General features: G+C 36.5%; 1 protein-coding gene across 1 annotated transcript; it reads left to right on the top strand.

The window, feature by feature from the left end:
- The first annotated feature begins 941 nt into the window (after positions 1 to 941).
- On the top strand, positions 942 to 22802 carry LOC134754635 (serine protease inhibitor 88Ea-like). Its single transcript, XM_063690970.1, has 8 exons — positions 942 to 1242; positions 8646 to 8943; positions 9125 to 9292; positions 9612 to 9873; positions 10070 to 10168; positions 13715 to 13845; positions 16182 to 16305; positions 20757 to 22802. The coding sequence occupies exons 2-8, from the start codon at positions 8653 to 8655 to the stop codon at positions 20915 to 20917; spliced, it is 1236 nt and encodes a 411-aa protein (XP_063547040.1). The 5' UTR covers positions 942 to 1242; positions 8646 to 8652; the 3' UTR covers positions 20918 to 22802.
- Positions 22803 to 23480: the final 678 nt, after the last annotated feature.

The raw sequence follows: 23480 nt of genomic DNA, 5'->3' as shown, positions 1-23480 counted from the left end.
TATTAATTCTGTGACATCATTGACATTGACATTATGAAGAAGTGTTTTTCTAGCTTTTATTCGACTAGAATAGATTTTGTTATTATTATTGAACCCACTTCAATGAAAGTTTTTTTTTTCAAATGCATGTTCTATAAGACAGAAACAATTGTAAATATTAAAACATTAAACTATTATTACCTAAATATCGTTATTTATGATTATTTGTGTATCGTATATTTATAACAACAATATCGAATGTTGCCTTTGGAAACTTAAAACATTCTTGCAGTAAGATAATACGCCTCTTCTTTGACAGGCGTTCCGTTCCATTCAGACAACTTATTAAGAACGGTTTTTCAACATTTAAAAATAAACGTGTTATAATACTTATAAGGATGAAGAGGTAAGTAATAAAATATGAAATATGCATATTTTTCGTATTCTTACATTAACAGTAGGTTTTTATGTTGATTACGTCGTTTAAATGAAACTAATATTAACACTCATCAATAAGTAGTCATGAATTCGAACAAGTAAAAATTTTAAAAAATTGGAAAAGTAAAAAGCACTAGTTTGCGAAAACCAACTTTCCGCACGCTAAACAGCCACGAAAAGTAGCACTTTTCGAGCAACTGTATTAAAAATATGATTGCACCTTTTGTTTGTATTGACTTTGAAACGTGACTTCAAAACTCGTACCTACACTGGTCTTCTAAAGGACCACTGTCTACTCTAAGTCGGTAATATAAATTCCATTTTTTTTTAGGAAACTCAATAAATAAGTAGAGCTTTATTCTCGGTGGTCGTCTACGCTAAGCTATCAATTTTGTGGCAGTTACAGTTAGGTAGCTGTCCGCTCAAACTAATAAAAGAGTTGTTAAGATTATATCGCACAATAGAGATTAATTTGGACGTTTAGCGTGGGCGGTGCAAAAACTTAAAGTTTTGTCCGGTTTCCTTTACCTGGTTGATTTGTCAGAAGTGGCTCTGCAAACGCATACCTACCAGTTTAACAACACTAACATAAAAGAGGATAGCGACTGGCCCTCATTCAGTCAGGCTTCGAGTCTCTCCACGAACCGACGCGACGTAGCGCGCTGCTTGCGACGACACACACCACTCGAAATTCTGTTTAAAACTCCTGTTATTTTAAATTAGTGACTATATGCCTACTTCTATTCAGGCAAACCGCAAGTAGGCAACCAGACAACAACTAGTTTCTAAATACCATTTGTGTTTGCCGTAAGGATTTCACGGACGGTGAGTTGTTATTTTTATTTAAGTAGGTAATCAACTTTATATTATATTTTCCGTCTACTACAGGCTGCGTGCTTTGTTGCTATAAATAAAGTGTTGTATATAAATAAATTACCTAATATAATGATGATATGTTATCCTAATTAACCGGTAGCTTAGTTATGATATTCTTCTTGCTTTGTAAAAAACCTAACTCTTGAACAGCGCCTGTTTCAAATTACCGGACGCTGTTCTCTGTTCACATAAAACTCGACCTGCCATTGTTTTAACCTGGTTTGACTGCACATGGATACTGCCTGTTAGGTCAACTTGTGTAATACAAAAGTATATATATGGCTGTGTGTGTGTTACCGTTCGCTGCCACCAATCATCAACATCATGCACGCTTTCTAATTTACTGTGACGAATATTTTCCTAAAACATTATTACTATTATATAGGTATAGCTTATGTTTTATTTAACCCTTAAATGTTGGATGCAGCCTACACAACAAAAACATCTAATTTTATACATTATTAGATAAAATATATTTGTTCCTATATATTATTTCAATAGTAAAACTCATCCGTTTTCCGATTTTTAATTTAAATATACACATATTTATATTTTTATATTTTATAAAAATTACATTTGTTTTAATACAAATGTCGGAAAATTTGAAAAAATCCAGAATTTGATGATTTTTAGTATGTTGTTGTACCTTACGGCGGTTGGCGCTTACGCTATTATTAACGCTCCAATTAATATTATGCTATGCGACGTAAGCGCCAGCTGCCATAAGGTAGTACCTACCTTTTGCCGGGGAATGTCACATATCTTTACTATTTCATATCTAGTGAATCTCTATCTCTAATTCATTTACCGAATCGCACCGTAACTCTTAAGTTAATGATGATGTTGATGATGGGGTACTTATAAGTTACCTTACTCGTGTAGTGGAATAAAGCACAAAGTCATATTCAAAATACATAATTTACGTAGGTAAAACAAAACAGCGCATAAGTATAGAATTAGACGAAACTAAGTTGGTAGCGATTTTGATAGGCCAGACTGTGCAAGTCAAACTTCTATGAAACTATGACGTTTAAATAACACTTGCACAGTATGGGCTATCAAAATCGCTGCCAACTTAGCTTGGTATAACTCGAACAATTTGAACATTTTAATTAGTTGTTGGTACTGGTACTATACCTACATAATATGTAAGCCATAGGAAGTATTTTCTTAAATTGTATTAAGTAGGTAACTATACATTAGTAAATGAATTTTTTTTCTTTGGTCTCTAATTAAAACGGGTCACTGTATTTGAAAAAATATTTAAAAATAATCCGTTTCTTTAGTTTCAAAATTGGGCAAGATACGGTACCTGCGCCAAAGAAAGCTTGCCTACTTTCAAATTTATATACTTTTATAAGTGTACATGTGTAGGGGTTAAAATTTTGCTTAAATTTATACTAAATTATATTAGATACATTCTAGATTATATTGGAAATCGCGACACCTAATTCGATAAAAAATAACCAATCTTATATTATATACACATACCTACCTACTCCAGTAACTACAATAACCAGGCATCGTAAACTGCGAGCGAAATCCATTGAAGTACTAGGGTTGTAACTGGTTGTCATACGTCATTTCAATGGATTTCGCTCGCAGTTTACGATGCCTGACAATAACATAACAAACATTATCTAACAGATACTCGTACGTATGCGGGTTCGTCTACGCATATCTTTGTACACATGTAGTTATTAAATTATAGCATCGGCTGCGTTCTCATATCGACTTCATTAAATATTCGTTGTGATCGTGAAACTCGCGTAAGTCTTGAGCACCAACCAACATACGCAATGCCGCGTAGATTACATCCATGTCTTGAAGCATGTCGGTGAAGAAGAGAGGATTGAAAAGACGGGCCACATACTGTGAGAATAGTTCCTACCTCTGGTTCAAATATGCTAAACAAGTAAAAATGACAGACGGACAGAGTCGCACCATAACTACCATAAGGGTTCCTTATGCCTTGTACCTTTTTGGTACGGAACCCCAAAAAGACAGCATATGAAACAATTAAAGTAGGATTTTTTTAATGAAAATAGTTGCTAATCAACTTTAAAATTTAAATACGATGTCGAACAGGATGACCATTAAGAATCTATAACGATTTAAAGTTTAAAAAGTAAGAATCCTCAAAATAGACCCACAAATTTGTGTTCTAAGGAGCCACGAAGGAACATATATATATATATATATATATATATATATATATATATATATATATATATATACACATTACCCTACTTAGAGTCGCGCTATTGCCCTGTCGAGTAAAAATCAAGTTACGCTGACGAATTTTATCACAGGAAGGTGCATGTGTTTCTTGTTTTTGTCACAGCCTTTTTCTTGTAGGATCGAGACTAGTCATTAGCTCGGCTAATGGTTGTCTAACTATATGTACATACACATAAATTGATTGCTAAAGTAGTAGCAATAGCAATAGCACTTAGCACTTGGTCCTTCTAACCGGACAGCAGACTTGATGGGCAGCATGTATTAAGTATACTTACTAACAAATTATGTAAATAAATAGCTATGCAGTTAGAACGTAAGTGGCGGTTTTTCGTTTTCGTTCCCTCGATTACTGCTGTTGAGTAGTATTTAATTGATATTCCGTTAACGCAGCACTGTCCGTGGAGGATCTTATGCAAACGTTACGTATGTGTGTGGCCTCATTGTATCTTGAAAAAAAAAAACCATCCGCCTTGAGAGAATTCGTCACCCTCGAATAGGAATAACATATATTTACATAAAATCCCGCAACATATTTGAAACGGTTCGGAACAACTATCGCAACCTAATGCTAATATCCATTCTTGGAAAATTATAATTTAGTCTGGAAGATTATTGCGACTCATATAAGGTAATTTTGATTTGGCTTAGCTTGGAATAGATATTTCTGTTATGATTAAGCAGATCTTAAAAGGAATTGCGAATATTGTTCATTGTTTTTTTTTTCACGGTACGAAGTACAGTTGGAACAATATGCGAAGATTCTTTTAAATACTGTTTCATAGAATAACGCTGACACTGTTTACGGTCCGGTATTGTGTAATATATGTGCCGGTGAGGCGGTGACGCGGCGGACTTTCTCTGCGACAGTCGGTTCAGCTCACTGACGAGGGAAATCCGTGGCTCATGAACGGTATTGTTCGACTGTATATCTGCCCGACAGCGGGATTTCCTCTGACGTACGACTGACCTTATCTCATAAAACCAGTCTAACGATGTTGCGTTGTCTATATACCTATATAAACTGTGCTGTCATAGCATTAATTGTTTATTTCAAATGCATAAACATACATTACAGCATAAACTAGCTGAACTTAAGATACTTAGATTAAGATCAACTTTCCTTTGGTAATTTTATTATTTGAGGATCAGCGACGAAAATCATCGTCATCTCCAAACTAGGTTTCCACTACCTATCAATAAATTATTCAATGTAGATTTACAAGCAGGTACCTAATTGTTACTTTTATTTCATTACCTATACATTACATACAGTAATTTTCGTGGTCGTTACAAATGTGAAATGAGTCATTCATTATCGATAACATTTTTATTCTAGTCTAGAACATGGTTGTAATCATAGATCTAAATCATGTACATACAAGTTGTTCAAGTTTGTGTTCAATACACAGGGAGGATCAGCGTTGTAAATCTGACTAGTAATGAAAATACGCTCTACTTTCATTTATACAGTCGTCAGCAGGCGGGTGAAATGTTTATGTGAGGATAATCTTAATAATAAAAGAACATTTCAAAATGAACTCAACAACCTTCTACTTTGTACTTAAGTATTTAAATGTTTAGTTCCCAGCTGTCCCGTGAATCACTCAGTGCAGATAAGATAAAAAGTAATAAAGTGGCGGATACAATTGACCTTGGTTATTAATCGTCTGTTCTGGAAAGTACTGTACTGTGCAATATAGAATAAAGATACGATAAAAAAGAATACACCCTTTATTGTATACCTCAATAGTAGAATTCTGTTGCCACAGCAGAATTAAAAACCGGCTAAGTGCGAGATGGACTCGCGCACGAAGGGTTCCGTACCATTACGCAAAACGCGGCAAAAAATCACGTTTGTTGTATGGGAGCCCCACTTGAATATTTATTTTATTCTGTTTTTAGCGGCAACAGAAATACATCATCTGTGGAAATTTCCATGTCTAGCTATCACGGTTCATGAGATACAGCTTGGTGACAGACGGACAGACAGACAGCGAAGTCTTAGTAATAGGGTCCCGTTTTTACCCTTTGGGAACGAAACTCTAAAAAGGAGGCTCACAGTATTTTGCTGGGGAGAGCTTGCTTACAGACAGCCTACAAAGAAATTATGCATGTATTTACAGCCCACACTTACAAGACATTGATGGTCGTTTGATGATGGGCGTGGCGGGACGGCGCGCACGACGCCGACACTCGTCTCGCAGAGAAAGCGTGGTGAAAACCGCTCACTCGAGACACTAAACCTCTCGTTTGTTATTGTCCAGCTGAATAGGGTTATGAATTTATAATGCAACCTTACACGCTAGTCGTGTCAGCTGGAAGTGTGACGTAATGTGTTACCTATATGATAGTGATCATGATCATTATGCCAAACAGTGTCATGTTAAAACAATATCGGCGACAAGCCAGATAACTATATTAGGTTATACATTATATTATACATGCAACAACTTTGCATGTTATACATTAGGTTATACATGAAAAGAACATTTGTCACTGCTGAGTCAATAATAGTGATTCAGGACAGATTAATTATGTCAAGTCATAAGGGATCATGGGTTTTAAATTAGCAATTTAACAAAAATTTAATTAGTGATGCTATACTTTTTACACTTGAACAATGATTAGGCAGAGCCAGAAAGCATAGTTCTGACTACGTATCTTTGACATATATTGGTCATATGTCACACACTGAAAACAATTTTTTTACCTCAGCAGCTCGAACAAGCCTACTTTCGTCACTCCAGGGAGTGAAGAAAGTGCGACTTTCCTCACTCCAGGGAGTGAAACAAAGTAGCTTTAGTTTAATTTTTTTTTATTATTCTGTGTAATTTGAAATACATTTTAACCTTTAATATGTTCTCACTACTGAGGTGAAAAATTATGTGTGCAACACGAGAACAATAGTTATTTGTTATACAAGGGTGCAAAGTTGTATTTTACCCGCGAGTGTGGAATTGAAACACGAGCAAGCGAAAGGATTCTATAGTTGAACCACGAGCGAAGCAAGTGGTTCTAAAATAGAATCCTGAGCGTAGCGAGTGTTTCAACACACAAAAAGTAAAATACATTTGCACCCGTGTGTAACACAAAACTTTTCCCCTCACTATAGCGAGGAAAGTGCAACATCCACAGGCGTTAGATCATCTTCATCACTGGAATCACTCATTTTTTTTATGATAATACGATATTATAACAGAAAACTCTGGAAGTTGTGTATTTTTACGTGTCGCAGTCGATGAGAAAATTTTTGTTGACAATGTTGACATTTCTGACGATGCGTTTTGAAATTGCATCGACTCAACTTGTGCGTTCAGAATTACATTCAAAATTATTTTAAAAAACAAATGTTTCTTATGGAATTCAAGGTTTATGACTTAAAATCATTAAATAAAGCTAAATTTGGTATTTTTTATTAAATTCTTAAACCATTTATTTATGATAATGAATATCGGACGAACCATTATTATGAGCGTTTTACGTTTTGTTATCTGTCAAGCTACTTAAACACGCTCCATCCAAGGTCAAATTACTTTCCCCACTAGTGGATAAAATGCGTTTTTCCCCGCTTGTTTTAAAGGATAAAAGACGGCTTTCCGAGCTAGTGAGGGGAATAGTTATTTGTTATACAAGGGTGCAAAGTTGTATTTTACCCGCGAGTGTGGAATTGAGACACGAGAAGTAAAATACATTTGCACCCGTGTGTAACACAAAACTTTTCCCCTCACTATAGCGAGGAAAGTGCAACATCCACAGGCGTTAGATCATCTTCATCAACTGGAATTACTCATTTTTTTACGATATTATAACAAAAAACTCTCGAAATTCTGTACATACTTTTACATGAGAAGTTTTAAAGTAAAATTTTTGTTGTCAATGTTGACATTTCTGACGTATGAAATGTCAATTATGCATTTTGAAATTGCATCGACTTGTGCGTTCAGAATTATATTTAACATAATTATTAAAAAACCAACGTTTATTATGGAATTTTAAGGTTTATGACTTAAAATCATTAAATAAAGCTAAATCTGGTATTTTTTATTAGATTCGCAAACCATTTATTTAATGATAATTAATATCGAACGAACCATTATTATGAGCGTTTTACGTTTTGTTATCTGTCAACGTACATAAACACGCTCCATCCAAGGTCAACTTACTTTCCCCACCAGTGGATAAAATGCGTTTTTCCCCGCTTGTTTTAAAGGATAAAAGACGGCTTTCCGAGCTAGTGAGGGGAAATAGTTATTTGTGCAACAAGAGAGGAAAGTTGGTTTTTCTTGCGAGTGTTTATTTTGAGTCCCGAGAAAGCGAAAGATTCTATAATCGAATCACGAGCGAAGCGAGTGATTCTAAGGTAGAATCTTGAGCTTAGCGAGGGACTCAAAAACACGAGATGTAAAATAACTTTGCTCTCGTGTTGCACACATAATTTTTCACCTCAGTAGTGAGAACATATTAAAGGTTAAAATGTATTTCGAATTACACAGAATAAACAGAAAAAAAAAGTATTATAATATGTACGATACGATAAGATACGACCAGACCGGACCGTACCGGACAGTACCGTACCGTACCGTACCTAAAAAAAAAATTAATAAAAGTATGAAGTTCATGGCCTTCACTAAATTAATAAGCTACATTGTTTCACTCCCTGGAGTGAGGAAAGTCGCACTTTCCTCACTCCAGGGAGTGACGAAAGTAGGCTTGTTCGAGCTGCTGAGGTGAAAAAATTATTTTACATCTCGTGTTTTTGAGTCCATCGATACGCTCAAAACTCTAACTTAGATTCACTCTCTCGGGACTCAAAATAAACACTCGCAAGAAAAACCAACTTTCCTCTCTTGTTGCACAAATAACTATTGTCTCTTATGTTCTCGAAAATTATGGACATAGCTTACAGACTACAGATCAAGGATATATAAGCTCGTCCGAAGTCTGATATTTGGTTGACCTCTGTATCTGTTATACCGCCCCTGACGTAGTGTTGGCTTGGTGGTAGACCGCAATAGCATTTAATTCCATTTACCCAAATTTCGGGTAGGTATAGAAACCCCATAGTAGGGAGGGTATCTTGCTTACACTAAAATTAATATCCATTGTTACAGATCCAACATGTTAAGAATAGTAGCCCTCGGGTTGCTTGTAATTTCGACGGTGACTGCTCAATGCTTCTATAAAGATGATTCAGCTAAGAAGCTGGACCCTGAGGCCCGCACATCGCTCTATAGAGGCCAATTAGAGTTCACCCTAAATTTGTTTAACTCCATTAATGATGCGTATCCCACAGACAACATATTTTTTTCGCCGTTCTCAGTGTACCACTCTTTACTGCTGGCTTACTTTTCTGCTGGGGGCCAGACGGAAGCATCTCTGAAGGAGTCACTACAGATAGCGAAATCTTTGGTAAGAATGTCTAGCCTCCACACTGTCTTAATCGATTTACCTCAATTTTGTAATTAATTATAATCTTTAAGCGCTGATCGTTAGTTTCTACCCACTCATTTAAATCTGTAATTATTAAATCACATCTGTTAACTGGTAGAGAATACCTTTATGTAGCTAATGAAATCCTTGATTGTTCTAGGATAAAATCAATTTGATAACAGCATACAAGGTAGACCGGCGGTCCCGCTTGACGAACAACAACAGCGCCAGCTACGAGTTCAACAGCGCCAACAAAATGTTCGTCGACGAAACGCTTGACGTCAGGCAGTGCTTGCTCGACATCTTCGAGGACGAACTAGAGAGACTTGTAAGTAAATGTGTCTTAAGAGCTAAATACTGTTATTTTAGAGTGTCAGGCTTGCTACCCGGTATTGTTTATCATGAGTAAACTGTAGGTACCTATGTATATTTTTTAGTTTGGACTTTCCTATGATGTAATGTTTTATGTTTTAATTAGCTAGGTAACCAAAGCATACTTAATCGAAATTGTTACAGCTATAAACATTCCCCACAAGTGCAACGCAATTATGCATGGTTTTTAGCAATAGTTGTTTACAATCTAGGTACATTGCCTTTGTAAATATTCATACATTAAAGTAAATAGTTGTATTGGTCGTATTTTCCAGAATTTCCACGAGACGCCCTCAGAAGCACGCGAGCACATTAACAAGTGGGTGGCCGCGGTGACTAAGAACCACATCCAGACGTTGATCCCCGAGGACGGCATCACGCACACTACCAAGCTGGTGCTCGCCAACGCTGCCTACTTCAAAGGCGTCTGGGCCTCTAAATTCCCCGCTGAAAGGACAAAGAAAGAGGCATTCTTTGTTTCCGAAACTCGTCAAACGCTGGTGCCGTTTATGAAGCAGAAAGGCACTTTCCATTTCAGTAAGTATTGTACTCTTGAACGATTTCCTCAAATTTTTAAGAAAGCATTGTTCCCTAGCAAAATAATGTTCTGCCAATACACGTATCTCATGGCACATTTGAGGAACTACTAAAATGATGAAATTTTTATAGACTTTTTTTTCCGTGTGTAGCCATTTTGAAAGTGAAATATTGATGATACTCATTTATTTGGCAGTGGTGAGCGAAGACCTCGGCGCGCAGATTCTGGAGCTGCCCTATAAAGGCAACGACATCAGCATGTACATCCTCCTGCCGCCCTACTCTATGAAGGAAGGTTAGTATTTCAGTTTCTTTGAATAAACTCGTTATACGATACGAGTAATGGTAACGCGGTTAGCATATTTAAGTTGCTTCATACCTAACCTAATGTATGAAATTAGCGATTCCAGTTCTATATTCCACATAGGCAAAATGTATAAGTAGGCACAATTTAACATTTCCGCAAATACCAAGTTCGTAGTCTGCAGTCTGTGGCATGTGTAGTTGTTGTTTTTCCAGGAATGCAATACGTACTGCATATTTGTTTCATCTCTGGATATTTAAAAGTAGTTGACTCTGCTGGGCACAATATGGGACAAAATAAGCTCGAAATATATAGATAAAAGTACACTATTATTAAGTACCTACCTAAAATTATTTATAATTTAAACGATGCAGATTAAATGTGACGTTTTCAACCAAAAGGTACCACATTGTCGCTAGTCGATAAGGTTTATTGAAGCTATATGGAAATAGCGCCTTATTGATAGCCTACAATAAGTACCCTTTTGCTTGAGAATGGCACAAATTATTGCATGCTCCGATGGGTACCTAGATTATATATTAAAAAAATATATTGTTACTTGTTCCATAATCATGCAATAAAGATATTTTTAATACAATTGCTCAAAAAGTGCTACTTTACGTAGCTGTTTAGCGCGCGAAAAGTTGGTTTTCGCGAACTAGTGCTTTTCACTTTTCCAATTTTTTTAAATTTATACTTGTTCCAATTCATGACTACTTTATTGATGAGTGTTAATATTAGTTTCCTTTAAACGTCGTAACCAACATAAAAACCTACTGTTTATGTAAGAATACGAAAAATATTAAATATTTAATATCTTATATTTTATTACTTACCTCTTCATCATTATAAAACGTTTATTTTTTAATATTGAAGATTGAAAAACCGTTCGTAATAAGTTGTCTGAATGGAACGGAATAGTTATGGAAGGTACACGCAGGAATAGCTGCCGAAAAGCCTGTCAAAGAAGAGGCGTTTTTAGGGTTCCGTAGCCAAATGGCAAAAAACGGAACCCTTATGGATTCGTCATGTCTGTCTGTCTGTCCGTCCGTGTCACAGCCACTTTTTCCGAAACTTTAAGAACTATACTGTTGAAACTTGGTACGTAGATGTATTCTGTGAACCGTAATAAAATTTTCACACAAAAATCGAAAAAAATTTTTTGGGGGTTCCCCATACTTAGAACTATAACTCAATTTTTTATTATTATCAAACCCATACGTGTGGGGTATCTATGGATAGGTCTTCAAAATGATATTAAGCTTTCTAATATCATTTTTTTCTAAACTGAATAGTTTGCGCGAGAGCCACTTCCAAAGTGGTAAAAAGTGTCCCCCCCCCCGTAACTTCTAAAATAAGAGAATGATAAAACTAAAAAAAGATATGATGTACATTACCATGCAAACTGCAGTCCGACTCGCACTTGGCCGGTTTTTTTCTTACTGCAAGCTAAGTTTCCAAAGGCAACATTCGATATTGTTTTTATTCCTTAATTGTTAAAATCGTCGTTCGTCGACACGTGCGGAAATGTCTTTTCCCCTCACTAGGTCGGAAAGCCGTCTTTTATCCTTTAAAACAAGCGGGTAAAAACACATTTTATCCACTAGTGGGGAAAGTAATTTGACCTTGGATGGAGCGTGTTTAAGTAGCTTTTGACAGATAACAAAACGTAAAACGCTCATAATAATGGTTCGTTCGATATTATTAATTACCATTAAATAAATGGTTTAAGAATTTAATAAAAAAATACCAAATTTAGTTTTATTTAATTATTTTATGTCATAACCTTAAAATTCCATAAGAAACATTTGTTTTTTTTTATGATGAAGTAATGAATCCAGAGTTTTCTGTTATAATATCGTATTATCGTGAAAAAGATGAGTGATTTCAGTGATGAAGATGATCTAACGCCTGTGGATGTTGCACTTTCCTCACTATAGTGAGGAGAAAAGTTTTGTGTTACACACGGGTCAAATGTATTTTACTTCTCGTGTGTTGAAACACTCGCGGGTACCGAGATATCTCGCCCACGGCTCGTGGCAATACTCGGGACGAGTAAAGAATAGTTATTTGTTATACAAGGGTGCAAAGTTGTATTTTACCCGCGAGTGTTTCAACACAGAATGACATATCCGCACGTGATTCTGTGACACTGACATCATTGACACTGACATTATGAAGAGGTGTTTTTCTAGCTTTTATTCGACTAGAATAGATTTTGTTATTATTATTGAACCCACTTCAATGAAAGTTTTTTTTTCAAATGCATTAATATAAGACAGAAACAATTGTAAATATTAAAACATTGTACTATTATTACCTAAATATCGTTATTTACGATTATTTGTGTATCGTATATTTATAAAAACAATATCGAATGTTGCCTTTGGAAACTTAAAACATTCTTGCAGTAAGAAAATACGCCTCTTCTTTGACAGGCGTTCCGTTCCATTCAGACAACTTATTAAGAACGGTTTTTCAACATTAAAAAATAAACGTGTTATAATACTTATAATGACGAAGAGGTAAGTAATAAAATATGAAATATGTATAAGTAATTTTCGTATTCTTACATTAACAGTAGGTTTTATGTTGATTACGACGTTAAAAGGAATCTAATATTAACACTCATCAATAAGTAGTCATGAATTGGAACAAGTAAAAATTTAAAAAAATTGGAAAAGTAAAAAGCACTAGTTCGCGAAAACCAACTTTCCGCACGCTAAACAGCCACGAAAAGTAGCACTTTTTGAGCAACTGTATTAAAAAGTACTATTTCACCACACCAGCACATAAAGGCTCTATTTATTCGTCAAAAACTAATTAGGAAGCTTCATTTCATCCACTCTTGTGTGCAAAGTAATTAGGTAGGCGCAAATTTTGAGTTGTTTCCTCATGTTGGCTGGTGGAATTGACTTTTAAGTGATGATTTTGAATGATAAATGTTTAATAGCATTCATTTGGGTTTTAATTTGTAATGTACAGTCAAGTGTAAAAATATAGGTGCATACAACTTACTCAAAAATATGTCCCATAGTTCTTAATTCGCCGACATAAGAACTATGGAACATATTTTTGAGTAAGATGTGAGCACCCATATTTTTACACTTGACTGTACCTAATACAGTTAGCATTTTTCACGCGTTGGTGTGGTAATCAAATAACATATTTCGTCCCTTGTAAAACAAATAACCATTTTAATTTTTCTAAGTACCTGGTAATAGTAATGGCTCCTCTACACGATGGCCCAGTGCTGGACCACCGAGATGGCCGTATGATGGTTATAGCTTATGGCTCCTCTACAGGATGGTCCAGCGCTGGACCAGCGATATGGCCATGCTATGGTTGAAAGCACGCACCATCGCTGGCCCACTACCTTTGATGTGCGGACGAAAAACCGACACAGTGGTTATCCCATCGCCATCCCGCCGCGCCATAAGCCATCCGACACCACTACCCTCTACACGCTGGCCCATCTTAGTGGGCCAGTATGATGGCCCATCGTGGAGAGGAGTCATAAGAGTTGATTTATTGCAGGCGTGAAGAACATCATAGCCAACCTGACGCCCGAGCGACTGGCCGCCGTGGTAGAGGAAAGCTACATGGGCCGCGAGGTGATCGTCGAGATCCCCAAATTCACCGTTGAGAAGAGCCTGCCCCTGAGGCCTGTAAGTATTGATGGGTTTTCAGAAAAAAGTGTACCTACCCAATTAGCGTAAGTTTTAATAACAAAACTTCCGTGAGACATAGACATATTAAATATATTAATAACGGGTCACTCACGTGTTTTAAGTCGAAAACGCTCGACATGTTTCACTCCGTACCGAGGAGCGTCATCAGGAGCTTGCGTCGACGGTGACGGACCGGCGCAGACTGCGGGCCGTAGCCACCAGCGTAAGTTGTTAAGAAAAGTTAATCGCTGTCAGTTTTGTGACGACAATAAAGTATGAAATCTTCATGGAAATGAACTTTTTGCTTTTTAGGGTTCCGTAGTCAACTAGGAACTCTTATAGTTTCGCCCGCGTTCGTCCGCGGCTTTGCTCCGTGATCGTTATTGCTAGAAAGCTGGAATTTGGCATGGATGCATAAATCATGCATGGCGACAGAACTGTAAAATAAAAACTACAAAAATATTTTTTTAGGATACCCCATATAAAATGTTTTTTTTTTTTGCTTTAATCCAATGGTGTGGGGTATCGTTGGATAGGTATTCAAAACGAATAAGGATCTTCAAAGAACATTTTTTGATAAAGTGAATATTTTCGGAAATAATCGGTTCGAAAGAAAAATAATGTCCGGCCTCTAACTTTTAAACCACGGGTCCAAAAAATATGAAAAAAATCGTAAAATAAAAGCTTAATAAATACTTTCGATGAAAACAGCAAACATAATCGGTCCAGCCGATTTGAGTTATTGCAAAAAGATTTTTCTTAAGAACACGTACAAGGCGCTGCGAAGGTACTCCCTCATGCTTACCATAGAGTAACTTATACTAGAGCGGTACTGTCATAGTAAATTTTGTAACCCCAGTAAATTCACTGCCATCTGTCGACACACTTTAAAACTAAAAATAAATATTTATAAAAATACAATAAAATGTATTTAAATATGGATAAATGATTTTTTTTATTTGCATTAATTATTTTTATTATTTTGACCCATGTTCTTTCACTGATATGCGTTAAAATTGTTAAATAACAAACGAAACCGTAAACGCCATCTATACGACAGTAGGCCAAAACTAATAGCGCCCTCTGAACGAGAATCAAATTTTCTTGATTTTCGAGGCACGTTTTTTCCTTAGACTGTATCCATCTATTACGGAGTTATATCTATATTTGTGCTTACTAATAGCCCCCGTTTAGCCTATTCTGATAAAATGGTAACTACGGAACCCTATACTGAGCATGGCGCAACATGCGCTTGGCCGATTTTTTACATTGTAATATCACTAATATCGCTTACAGTTTATGAAAGGAACACCAAAACCAAGTTTTTATTGAAATTGAATGCTTAATTATCGTCACAAAATTGGCAGCAATCAACTTTTCTTAACAACTCACGCTAATTGGGTACACTATTTTCTGAAATGACAGGGATTTTGTTTGTTTAAATAAAGTATGCTGGGCTAGGCATAAGTATAGTAGATTGTTAAGCAAGGGATGAAAGGCACTCATTTCTGCCGAGGTATTTTGGCGCTCGAACGCAGCTCTACTTTTCATTTCGAATACGAGAAAAGTAAAATTAATGTGTTTTTTTTTAAACATGCATGACTAAGTATATATTTTTATAGTATTTCTTGAGGGTACTTTCAATTAACAATTTAGGCAAAAGTATCGTTATTTATGGAATGGAGATTCAAATATCAGAATGTAAATTGTATAACAAATCCATTTAAACTCAAATTTCAATTGCTAATCGTAAAAAAATAAAAAAAATCGTACTTCGAACGTGAACTGCTCTAGTGCAGACACGTATCATTTTCTGCACACCTTTTAGAACAACAATGACCTTCTTTCAGACCATGAGAAATGAAAAATAAATTACCTTTTTTGTGTGTTGTCACTTCCTCAGATTTAACTTAGGTCCTAACCGAAAATTAGCTTACCCTTGTCGTATGTTAAGTGGGGTTGATTTTATTATCGTCTTTGTTTATATGTGTATGTTCAATTTCATAGACAAATTTAGAGGAACGCAAAAAAAGGACTTAACGTCTAATAAGTATATTCAAACATAATATTTCTATATTATTATTTATATACTCAGATAAACGAAGTTGTAGAAGTCTGAAAATTTAACAACATGAACAGTTTAAAACATTATTCAAAATTTCCTTAAAGTGGAGCAAGTATTGGAGCAAATTATACTTTTTTTTTGCGATCCTCTAAATTTGTCCATGAATGTAGTAATTTTGTCACGTCAAATAAATATATGTTCTTTCTACCCTTCTAAAATAGTTTTGTACAAGAAAATTGAAGTCTTATGACATGTTGTTTTGGTACAGATCTTGCAGACTCTGGGAGTTGGCGACTTGTTCAACAGTACCTCCGACTTCACGACGCTGACAGACGACCATGTCAGCTTCGACGACGCCATCCACAAGGCCAAGATCCAAATCGATGAAGAAGGTACTGTGACCATAATATTATACGTTCTGCCCACTCGTATCGCTGCACCCCTCAAGCGGGCTCGGTAACTGCTCTTCGCGTCTAATATTATACTTTCTGCTCACTCGTACCGCTGCACCCCTCAAGCGGGCTCGATGACTTCTTTGTTCTTCGCGTCTAATATTATACGTTCTGCTCACTCGTACCGCTGCATCCCTCAAGCGGGCTCGATGACTTCTCTGTTCTTCGCGTCTAATATTATACGTTCTGCTCACTCGTCCCGCTGCACCCCTCAACTTCTGCTCACTCGTCCCGCTGCACCCCTCAACCGGGCTCGATGACTTCTCTGTTCTTCGCGTCTAATATTATACGTTCTGCCCACTCGTATCGCTGCACCCCTCAAGCGGGCTCGATAACTGCTCTTCGCGTCTAATATTATACGTTCTGCTCACTCGTACCGCTGCACCCCTCAAGCGGGCTCGATGACTTCTCTGTTCTTCGCGTCTAATATTATACGTTCTGCTCACTCGTACCGCTGCAACCCTCAATCGGGCTCGATAACTGCTCTTCGCGTCTAATGTTATACGTTCTGCCCACTCGTACCGCTGCTCCCCTCAAGCGGGCTCGATGACTTCTCTGTTCTTCGCGTCTAATATTATACGTTCTGCGCACTTGTACCGCTGCACCCCTCAAGCGGGCTCGATGACTGCTCTTCACGTCTAATATTATACTTTCTGCCCACCCGTACCGCTGCACCCCTCAAGCGGCCCGATGACTGCTTGTTACACTTTGTTCTGTCAAAGTTGGTGCATAGTTAGCTTAGGTGGACTCTATAAATGATTCATAACTCGGACCACTTTGTCAAGAGCGATCGACTAAGTTGTTGGTATAGTTGAAATTTTCTGAAGTGATTTTTTCGGCTCAAACCTTACGGCTAGCTTCCAAAGTGAAAAGAACAAGCCCTTTTAAAAACAAATTTACAGCACTTACAAAAGTTTAACAGATTAAGAGTCCCCGGCAAGCTCGGCCGAATTGCACCTTCCCATACAAACGTAGTTCCGCTCTCATTTTAAAACTACGTGTTGGATTATAATGAAACTTTGCACATACAATGACATGAGGTATATCTAGGTCTGAAATTAGTTTATATAGCTCCAGTTTATAAAACAAACGAAATAGAGCAAAAACAAGTTTTGTATGAAAATTTTAAATTCGCTGTATTTTTTTAACTACGGTATCTGAAGCTACATAAACTAATTACAGACATAATACCTTATCCTATTGTAAGTACAACGTTTCTAGCTAGTCGTTTTAAAATGAGAACGGAACTATGTTTGTATGGAGAACCGAACTTGCCGGAGACCCTTAAGATTTGATCCGATAAAATAATCTCAGAAAATTTCAACCATAGCTTAAGAACCGACTATTTAACATACATAGAGCAAGCACTTCTAAATACAGATCACCACGGCATATTGCAATGCCATTTTTAAAACTCATTTATGATATTTAATTGTAGATACTTTTTTAGAACTCGTATATACCAACCACCAACCACCAAACCACCAAGCTAACTCGGCAGCGAATTTGATAGCACAGACTGTGCAAGTGTTATTTAAACGTAATAATTGAATAGAAGCTCGTTGGGTTTGTGGAAAATTGTGTGTCTCAGTCGGTAGCAGGGTTTGATTGGCGCTCGTGCCTTGAACCACTCGCTTTGCTTGTGGTTTGGAACCTTCGCTTGATCGGCTATCGATTGGTACAAAGGGTAACAACTTACCCCCCTTTTAAAACAAATAACTATACTACCAACCTGATGTACGTCTCGTTTATAGGGTTCCGTACCAAAAAGGTAAAAACGGGACCTTATTACTAAGACTTCGCTGTCCGTCCGTCCGTTTGTCACCAGGCTGTATCTCATGAACCGTAATATAGCTAGACAGTTTAAATTTTCACAGATGATGCTGTAATATTTCTGTTGCCGTTATAACAACAAATACTAAAAACAGAATATAACAAATATTTAAGCGGGTTTCCCATACAACAGACGTAAATTTTTATCCCGTTTTTTGCGTAATGGTACGGAATCCTTCGTGCGCGAGTCCGACTCGCACTTGGTCGGTTTTATATTTTACTTGATCTGTAAGTACTGACTAGATACTTACACTTACAGATCTTGCTTTGCTATCTTGCACTGATTTCCATGAATTAGGTATTAAGGATACCTTTCTCTCTTAAATCAAATATTAGCAAGCGTTGGGTGTACAATAGTTTGTTGTACTCGTAATTGTCCTCCACACCGATGTTATTTAAATACATATTGCCCTTAAATCATCTTTGAATTTCTCATGCTCTGAAAGAGGGTCATTGTTGTTCTAAAAGGTGCGCAGAAAATGATACGTGTCTGCACTAGAGCATTTTACGTTCGAAGTACGATATTTTTAATTTTTTTACGATAAGCAATTGAAATTTGAGTTTAAATGGATTTGTTATACAATTTCCATTGTGATACTTGACTCTCCATTCCATAAATAACGATACTTTTGCCTGAATTTTTAATTGAAAGTTCCCTCAATAAATACTATAAAAATGTATTATTCGTCATGTTTTTGAAAAAACACATGCATTTTACTTTCCTCGTATTCGAAATGAAAAGTAGAGTGTTTAACTCGGGTGAAAGGCATCATTTCTGCCTCGGACTATTGGCGCTCTCACTGCGTTCGAGCGCCAAGACACCTCGGCAGAAATGAGTGCCTTTCAACCCTTGGTTAACAATCTACTATTGATGTTGCATTTTGTGGGGGTCAATTTTTACAGGGCTAGTACTCGTACAGTCCACGTCTGCCAAAAATAAAATTGAATACAATTTATTACATACGGGCGTTATACGTCTTTGACTGCCCTATCTTATGGCGGTTTTCACATTGGATGCGCATCCGCATACCGCTCCGGTGTGTGAGCGGGACGTCGCTATATAGGTACATTCATAATAGCGCCGTCTCGCTTCATTGTATAACCGCGTAACAGTCAGTATACATTAATCTAAAGTACCGCGTGTAGGAGGGGTAAGTTATATCAAAGATAGATATAACTCCGTAATAGATGGATACAGTCTAAGGAAAAAACGTGCCTCCAAAATCACGAAAATTTGATTCTCGATTAGATGGCGCCACTACCTTTGGCCTACTCTCGTATAGAGGGCGCTGACGGTTTCGTTTGTTATTTAACAATTTTAACGCATATCAGTGAAAGAACATGGGTCAAAATCATAAAAATAATTTATGCAAATAAGAAAAACATTTATCCATATTTATATACATTTTATTGTATTTTTATAAATCTTCATTTTTAGTTTTAAAGTGTGTCGATAGATGGCAGTGAATTTACTGTGGTTACAAAATTTACTATGACAGTACCGCTTTATCTTATTATATCCTCTTTGGTAGTAGTTAACTTACGCCCCATGTTGTACAATGCACAATGTACTATTGGATATGATTTGTAATGTTTTACAGTTAGTATTTTCCTAACGTTGATGTGGTGAAAAAAAAAATGTATTTCACTTGGTAGCAAAGTTTGTTAAAATATAAAAAATATTATTTTTAATTTATTATTGTGTTTAATTAATTATTTTATTCATTATTCATTAAGCATAATATAATGTTTTCTCTGATTAACCTATCTGTTTATATCTTCTTTTACTCAAATCTTTCTCGCACCGAAAACCCCGATGAATGGCTGATAAAAAAAACCGGCCAAGTGCGAGTCCGACTTGCGTTCCAAGGGTTCCGTACATTAATTTAAACAAGGTATTTTTTATGTGAAATGTAAGTGAAATGTGTTTAAAAAACCCGTAGGGGTCGGATCAAAAACTAAGTTATTAAGTTCGACTCACGTTTGACTACACATTTCTAATAGGTTTTCCTGTGATCTATAGGTAAAGAACTATTTTGTGTATTTTTTTCAAAATTTTAGATCCATTAGTTTCAGAGATAAAGGGGGAATGGTCATTTTTTGTATATTTTCTGGAATAACTTCTAAACTGTTTATCCTAAAATAAAATAAAATAAAATTTGAGTTTCTCATAATGAGCTCTTTAATTTGATACATAACACGATATACTTTGAAAAACTTTTTTTTTAAATTTTCTCATTTACCCCCCAAAAGTGGTCCCCGTGATTAAATTTTATTTGTTTACGTTACATGTCCAACTTTGGGTCACAAACTTACATATGTATTCCAAATTTCAACTTAATTGGTCCAGTAGTTTCGGAGAAAATAGGCTGTGACAGACGGACAGACAGACAGACAGACGCACGAGTGATCCTATAAGGGTTCCGTTTTTTCCTTTTGAAGTACGGAACCCTAAAAATGATGATTGAGTGATTTAAACGACTTATTCTTGTAACATATGTTTATTATCATGTGTTATTTACCTAGTAAATATATTACGTGGAAGTCGCTTGTCGCAGGAACCGTGGCTGCAGCAGCAACGGCCATCTTCGGGTTCCGGTCATCGCGGCCCGCGGAGCCCACCCGCTTCGTGGCCAACTTCCCCTTCGTGTACCTCGTGTACGAGCGCCCCACCAACTCCATCCTCTTCATGGGCGTCTACAGGGACCCTAAGAAGTAAACAACACACTTGGTACAAAAGTTGTGTTAATTTTTGCGTTTTTAGACCTATAAATGTAACTATTTAATTTGTATACTCAATGAGCTCGTGCTGTAGATATGCATGGTGTTTGTCCAACCCCTTGCCATTGAACTAACCATGATATTGTGAAATAAATGCATGTTCCATAGTAAACTTCGAGGTCTATTTAGCCGACATTCGTTTGCAATTTTTTTGCGAGTATTGGGTTGGTTCATAGTGAAAGTCGTTTTATGATCTACCTTTCAAGGCCAGGCGTTGGAAAAACGAACTGTATATTTTTAGCAGCATACTGTACTGTTTATCACCACCATAATAGATATAATCTCTCTTTCTAGTAAGTATATCGGAGAAATACGATATGTATATCCAGGACATAAAGTAATAAACAGTGTAGTAGGTACTCCTAGTGCTGATAAAACTTCTGCGTCTAGACTAGACTTAGGCATCATAATAACACGATTTCCACTACGTTGTCAGGAATTTGCAATTAGATCAGTGATCACAAAATATCACGTAGGTATGTATCTTCCATATTAGCTACCTACACCTGCATTAAAATTGTTTTTCACAGTATGAAAATATTCTCCCTAGTACCATTAACGGGTTAATTGTAGTTTAAAATAACCGCAACGTCGCACGCGTGCACGTAGCGGGCGCACGCGCGCGTCAAATTGCAGGTAGACTCCGCCGCACGCGGCACGCGCCCGCATCAGTCAGCGGCGCTCATACTATACTCGCCCTCAACCAAAGTGACGACTGAGGCCATAAAACTCGAGGCAGTGGTAATAAAGCTCGGCGGTCGTAGTGATGGCAATGTGTCGATTACGAAGTGTTTTAAACGTCGATGTAATTCTATTCTGCACAAGAAATGTACCTATTCATTCACTCAACTTATCGACAATATCGACATTCCTTTATGTGGGTTACCTGTGGGGTACCTGCACTAATGGTCTCAGCTCGCTCCATGCAATACAATGGAAAACTGATAACGCGAGCTCAAGGGTTTTATTGCCCTAGTCGTCATTTTAGGGCGAGTATACCTATTTTATTAACCCGCTCGCCCGCTCCGTGCACACGCGCCACGTTGTGACGCCCTAAATATAATATGTTATACAATTTTAGTGGTCTGATTGAATTAAAATTTGATAAACTCATGTAGTTTCTAGGTTAATACATTAATGAATAATAATATATATACCATGTAATATCCCTTACTTGAAAGAGATTTTCAATGAGAACATTTTCATTCAAATTTAATAATCAGGATTGGATTTAGTTGATAGTCGATTTTTTAGTTTCATTAAGTTAAGTTTTAGTTTCATCGGGAACGATTTATTCCTTAATAAATTGTTTGATTTAACTTTATTTCGATTTAATCAGGGATGATTGAATCATGAGGGTTTATAGTTGAATCAACTATTTTAATAGTGCACTCACGTGCACAACTCCGACTACGAAGTAGGTAATACTCACCTAGCGCTGTGACACTTTTGTATGTTGTACATACCTATCTGGAACTTGTCTGTACTGGAAGATCAGAAGTTAAAACTACTTACAAGTTTATAAGCCTACAGAGCGAGACAAGAAGAAAAGATTTTATATCCGAGAATATAGCCACGATTTTAAGCTACAGCTCCGTGAGACACAACCCATATCCTAATTTCTACAAAATTTGTAGTGACCTCTAATTCTCGTCATTTAATTTAAACGAATAAACTCATTTCTTACTTGTATTAGGTATGTAACTAATAATATAGGTAGTGTTAAGATTTATTATGTACGAGCATATCATTATTTGTAATGAGTAAGAATTCAGGTGAGACGTAGGTTTAATGTAAAAATAATTTATTGGAAATTAATTGAACATGTATTTTATTGAATACCTACCCCACAGGCACAGGCAGGCATTGTGATTTGTGGTTTCTGATTTTTTGGTGTTGAGAATAGCGAAGCGGTAATTTTTTCTTTTCATTCCAGATTTTATTAAATATAAGAACTAAATTAATATAACTCCTTTAATTTTTTGACCTTAACTGTGATCATTGTGTAAACTGAAATCTGCGAGGCAGTCTATGAAGGCAATAGGCATGATGACAGTAATTAAAAGTCACTAAAATACATATTATCATATGCATATACATAGAAATATGAATATAAGGAGAAGTGGTATGACAGCTGGACGCGTGTCGCTATTTTCTGATCAAAATGATCAGAAAGCACGATCGCATTGTCATTTGATGACAGCCGGTTGCGGTGTAAACACAAATGCAAAATGCCGGTTTGCACCGTAATTACGTGCTAAAATCGCAGTACCACTGTAAATTGTAATAATTATGGAGTTACTACTTATCACATGTAAGACTAATAGCAATCTATTTGTGTAATAAAAACGGCAATAAATTATAAAACACGTTGTCCATTGCCGGAGATTCGAAAGTCATCCATGGCTTGTTGTATGTACTTTCTTCATTGATGTTTTCAAAGCTAACACGCAATGGACAATGAACATGTGAAATATGACATAAGTATGGACGGTATAGAA

This window comes from Cydia strobilella, chromosome Z (assembly GCF_947568885.1).
Source record: "Cydia strobilella chromosome Z, ilCydStro3.1, whole genome shotgun sequence".
NCBI classification, from domain to species: Eukaryota; Metazoa; Arthropoda; class Insecta; order Lepidoptera; family Tortricidae; genus Cydia; species Cydia strobilella.
This window is presented reverse-complemented; position numbering and strand designations above follow the sequence as displayed.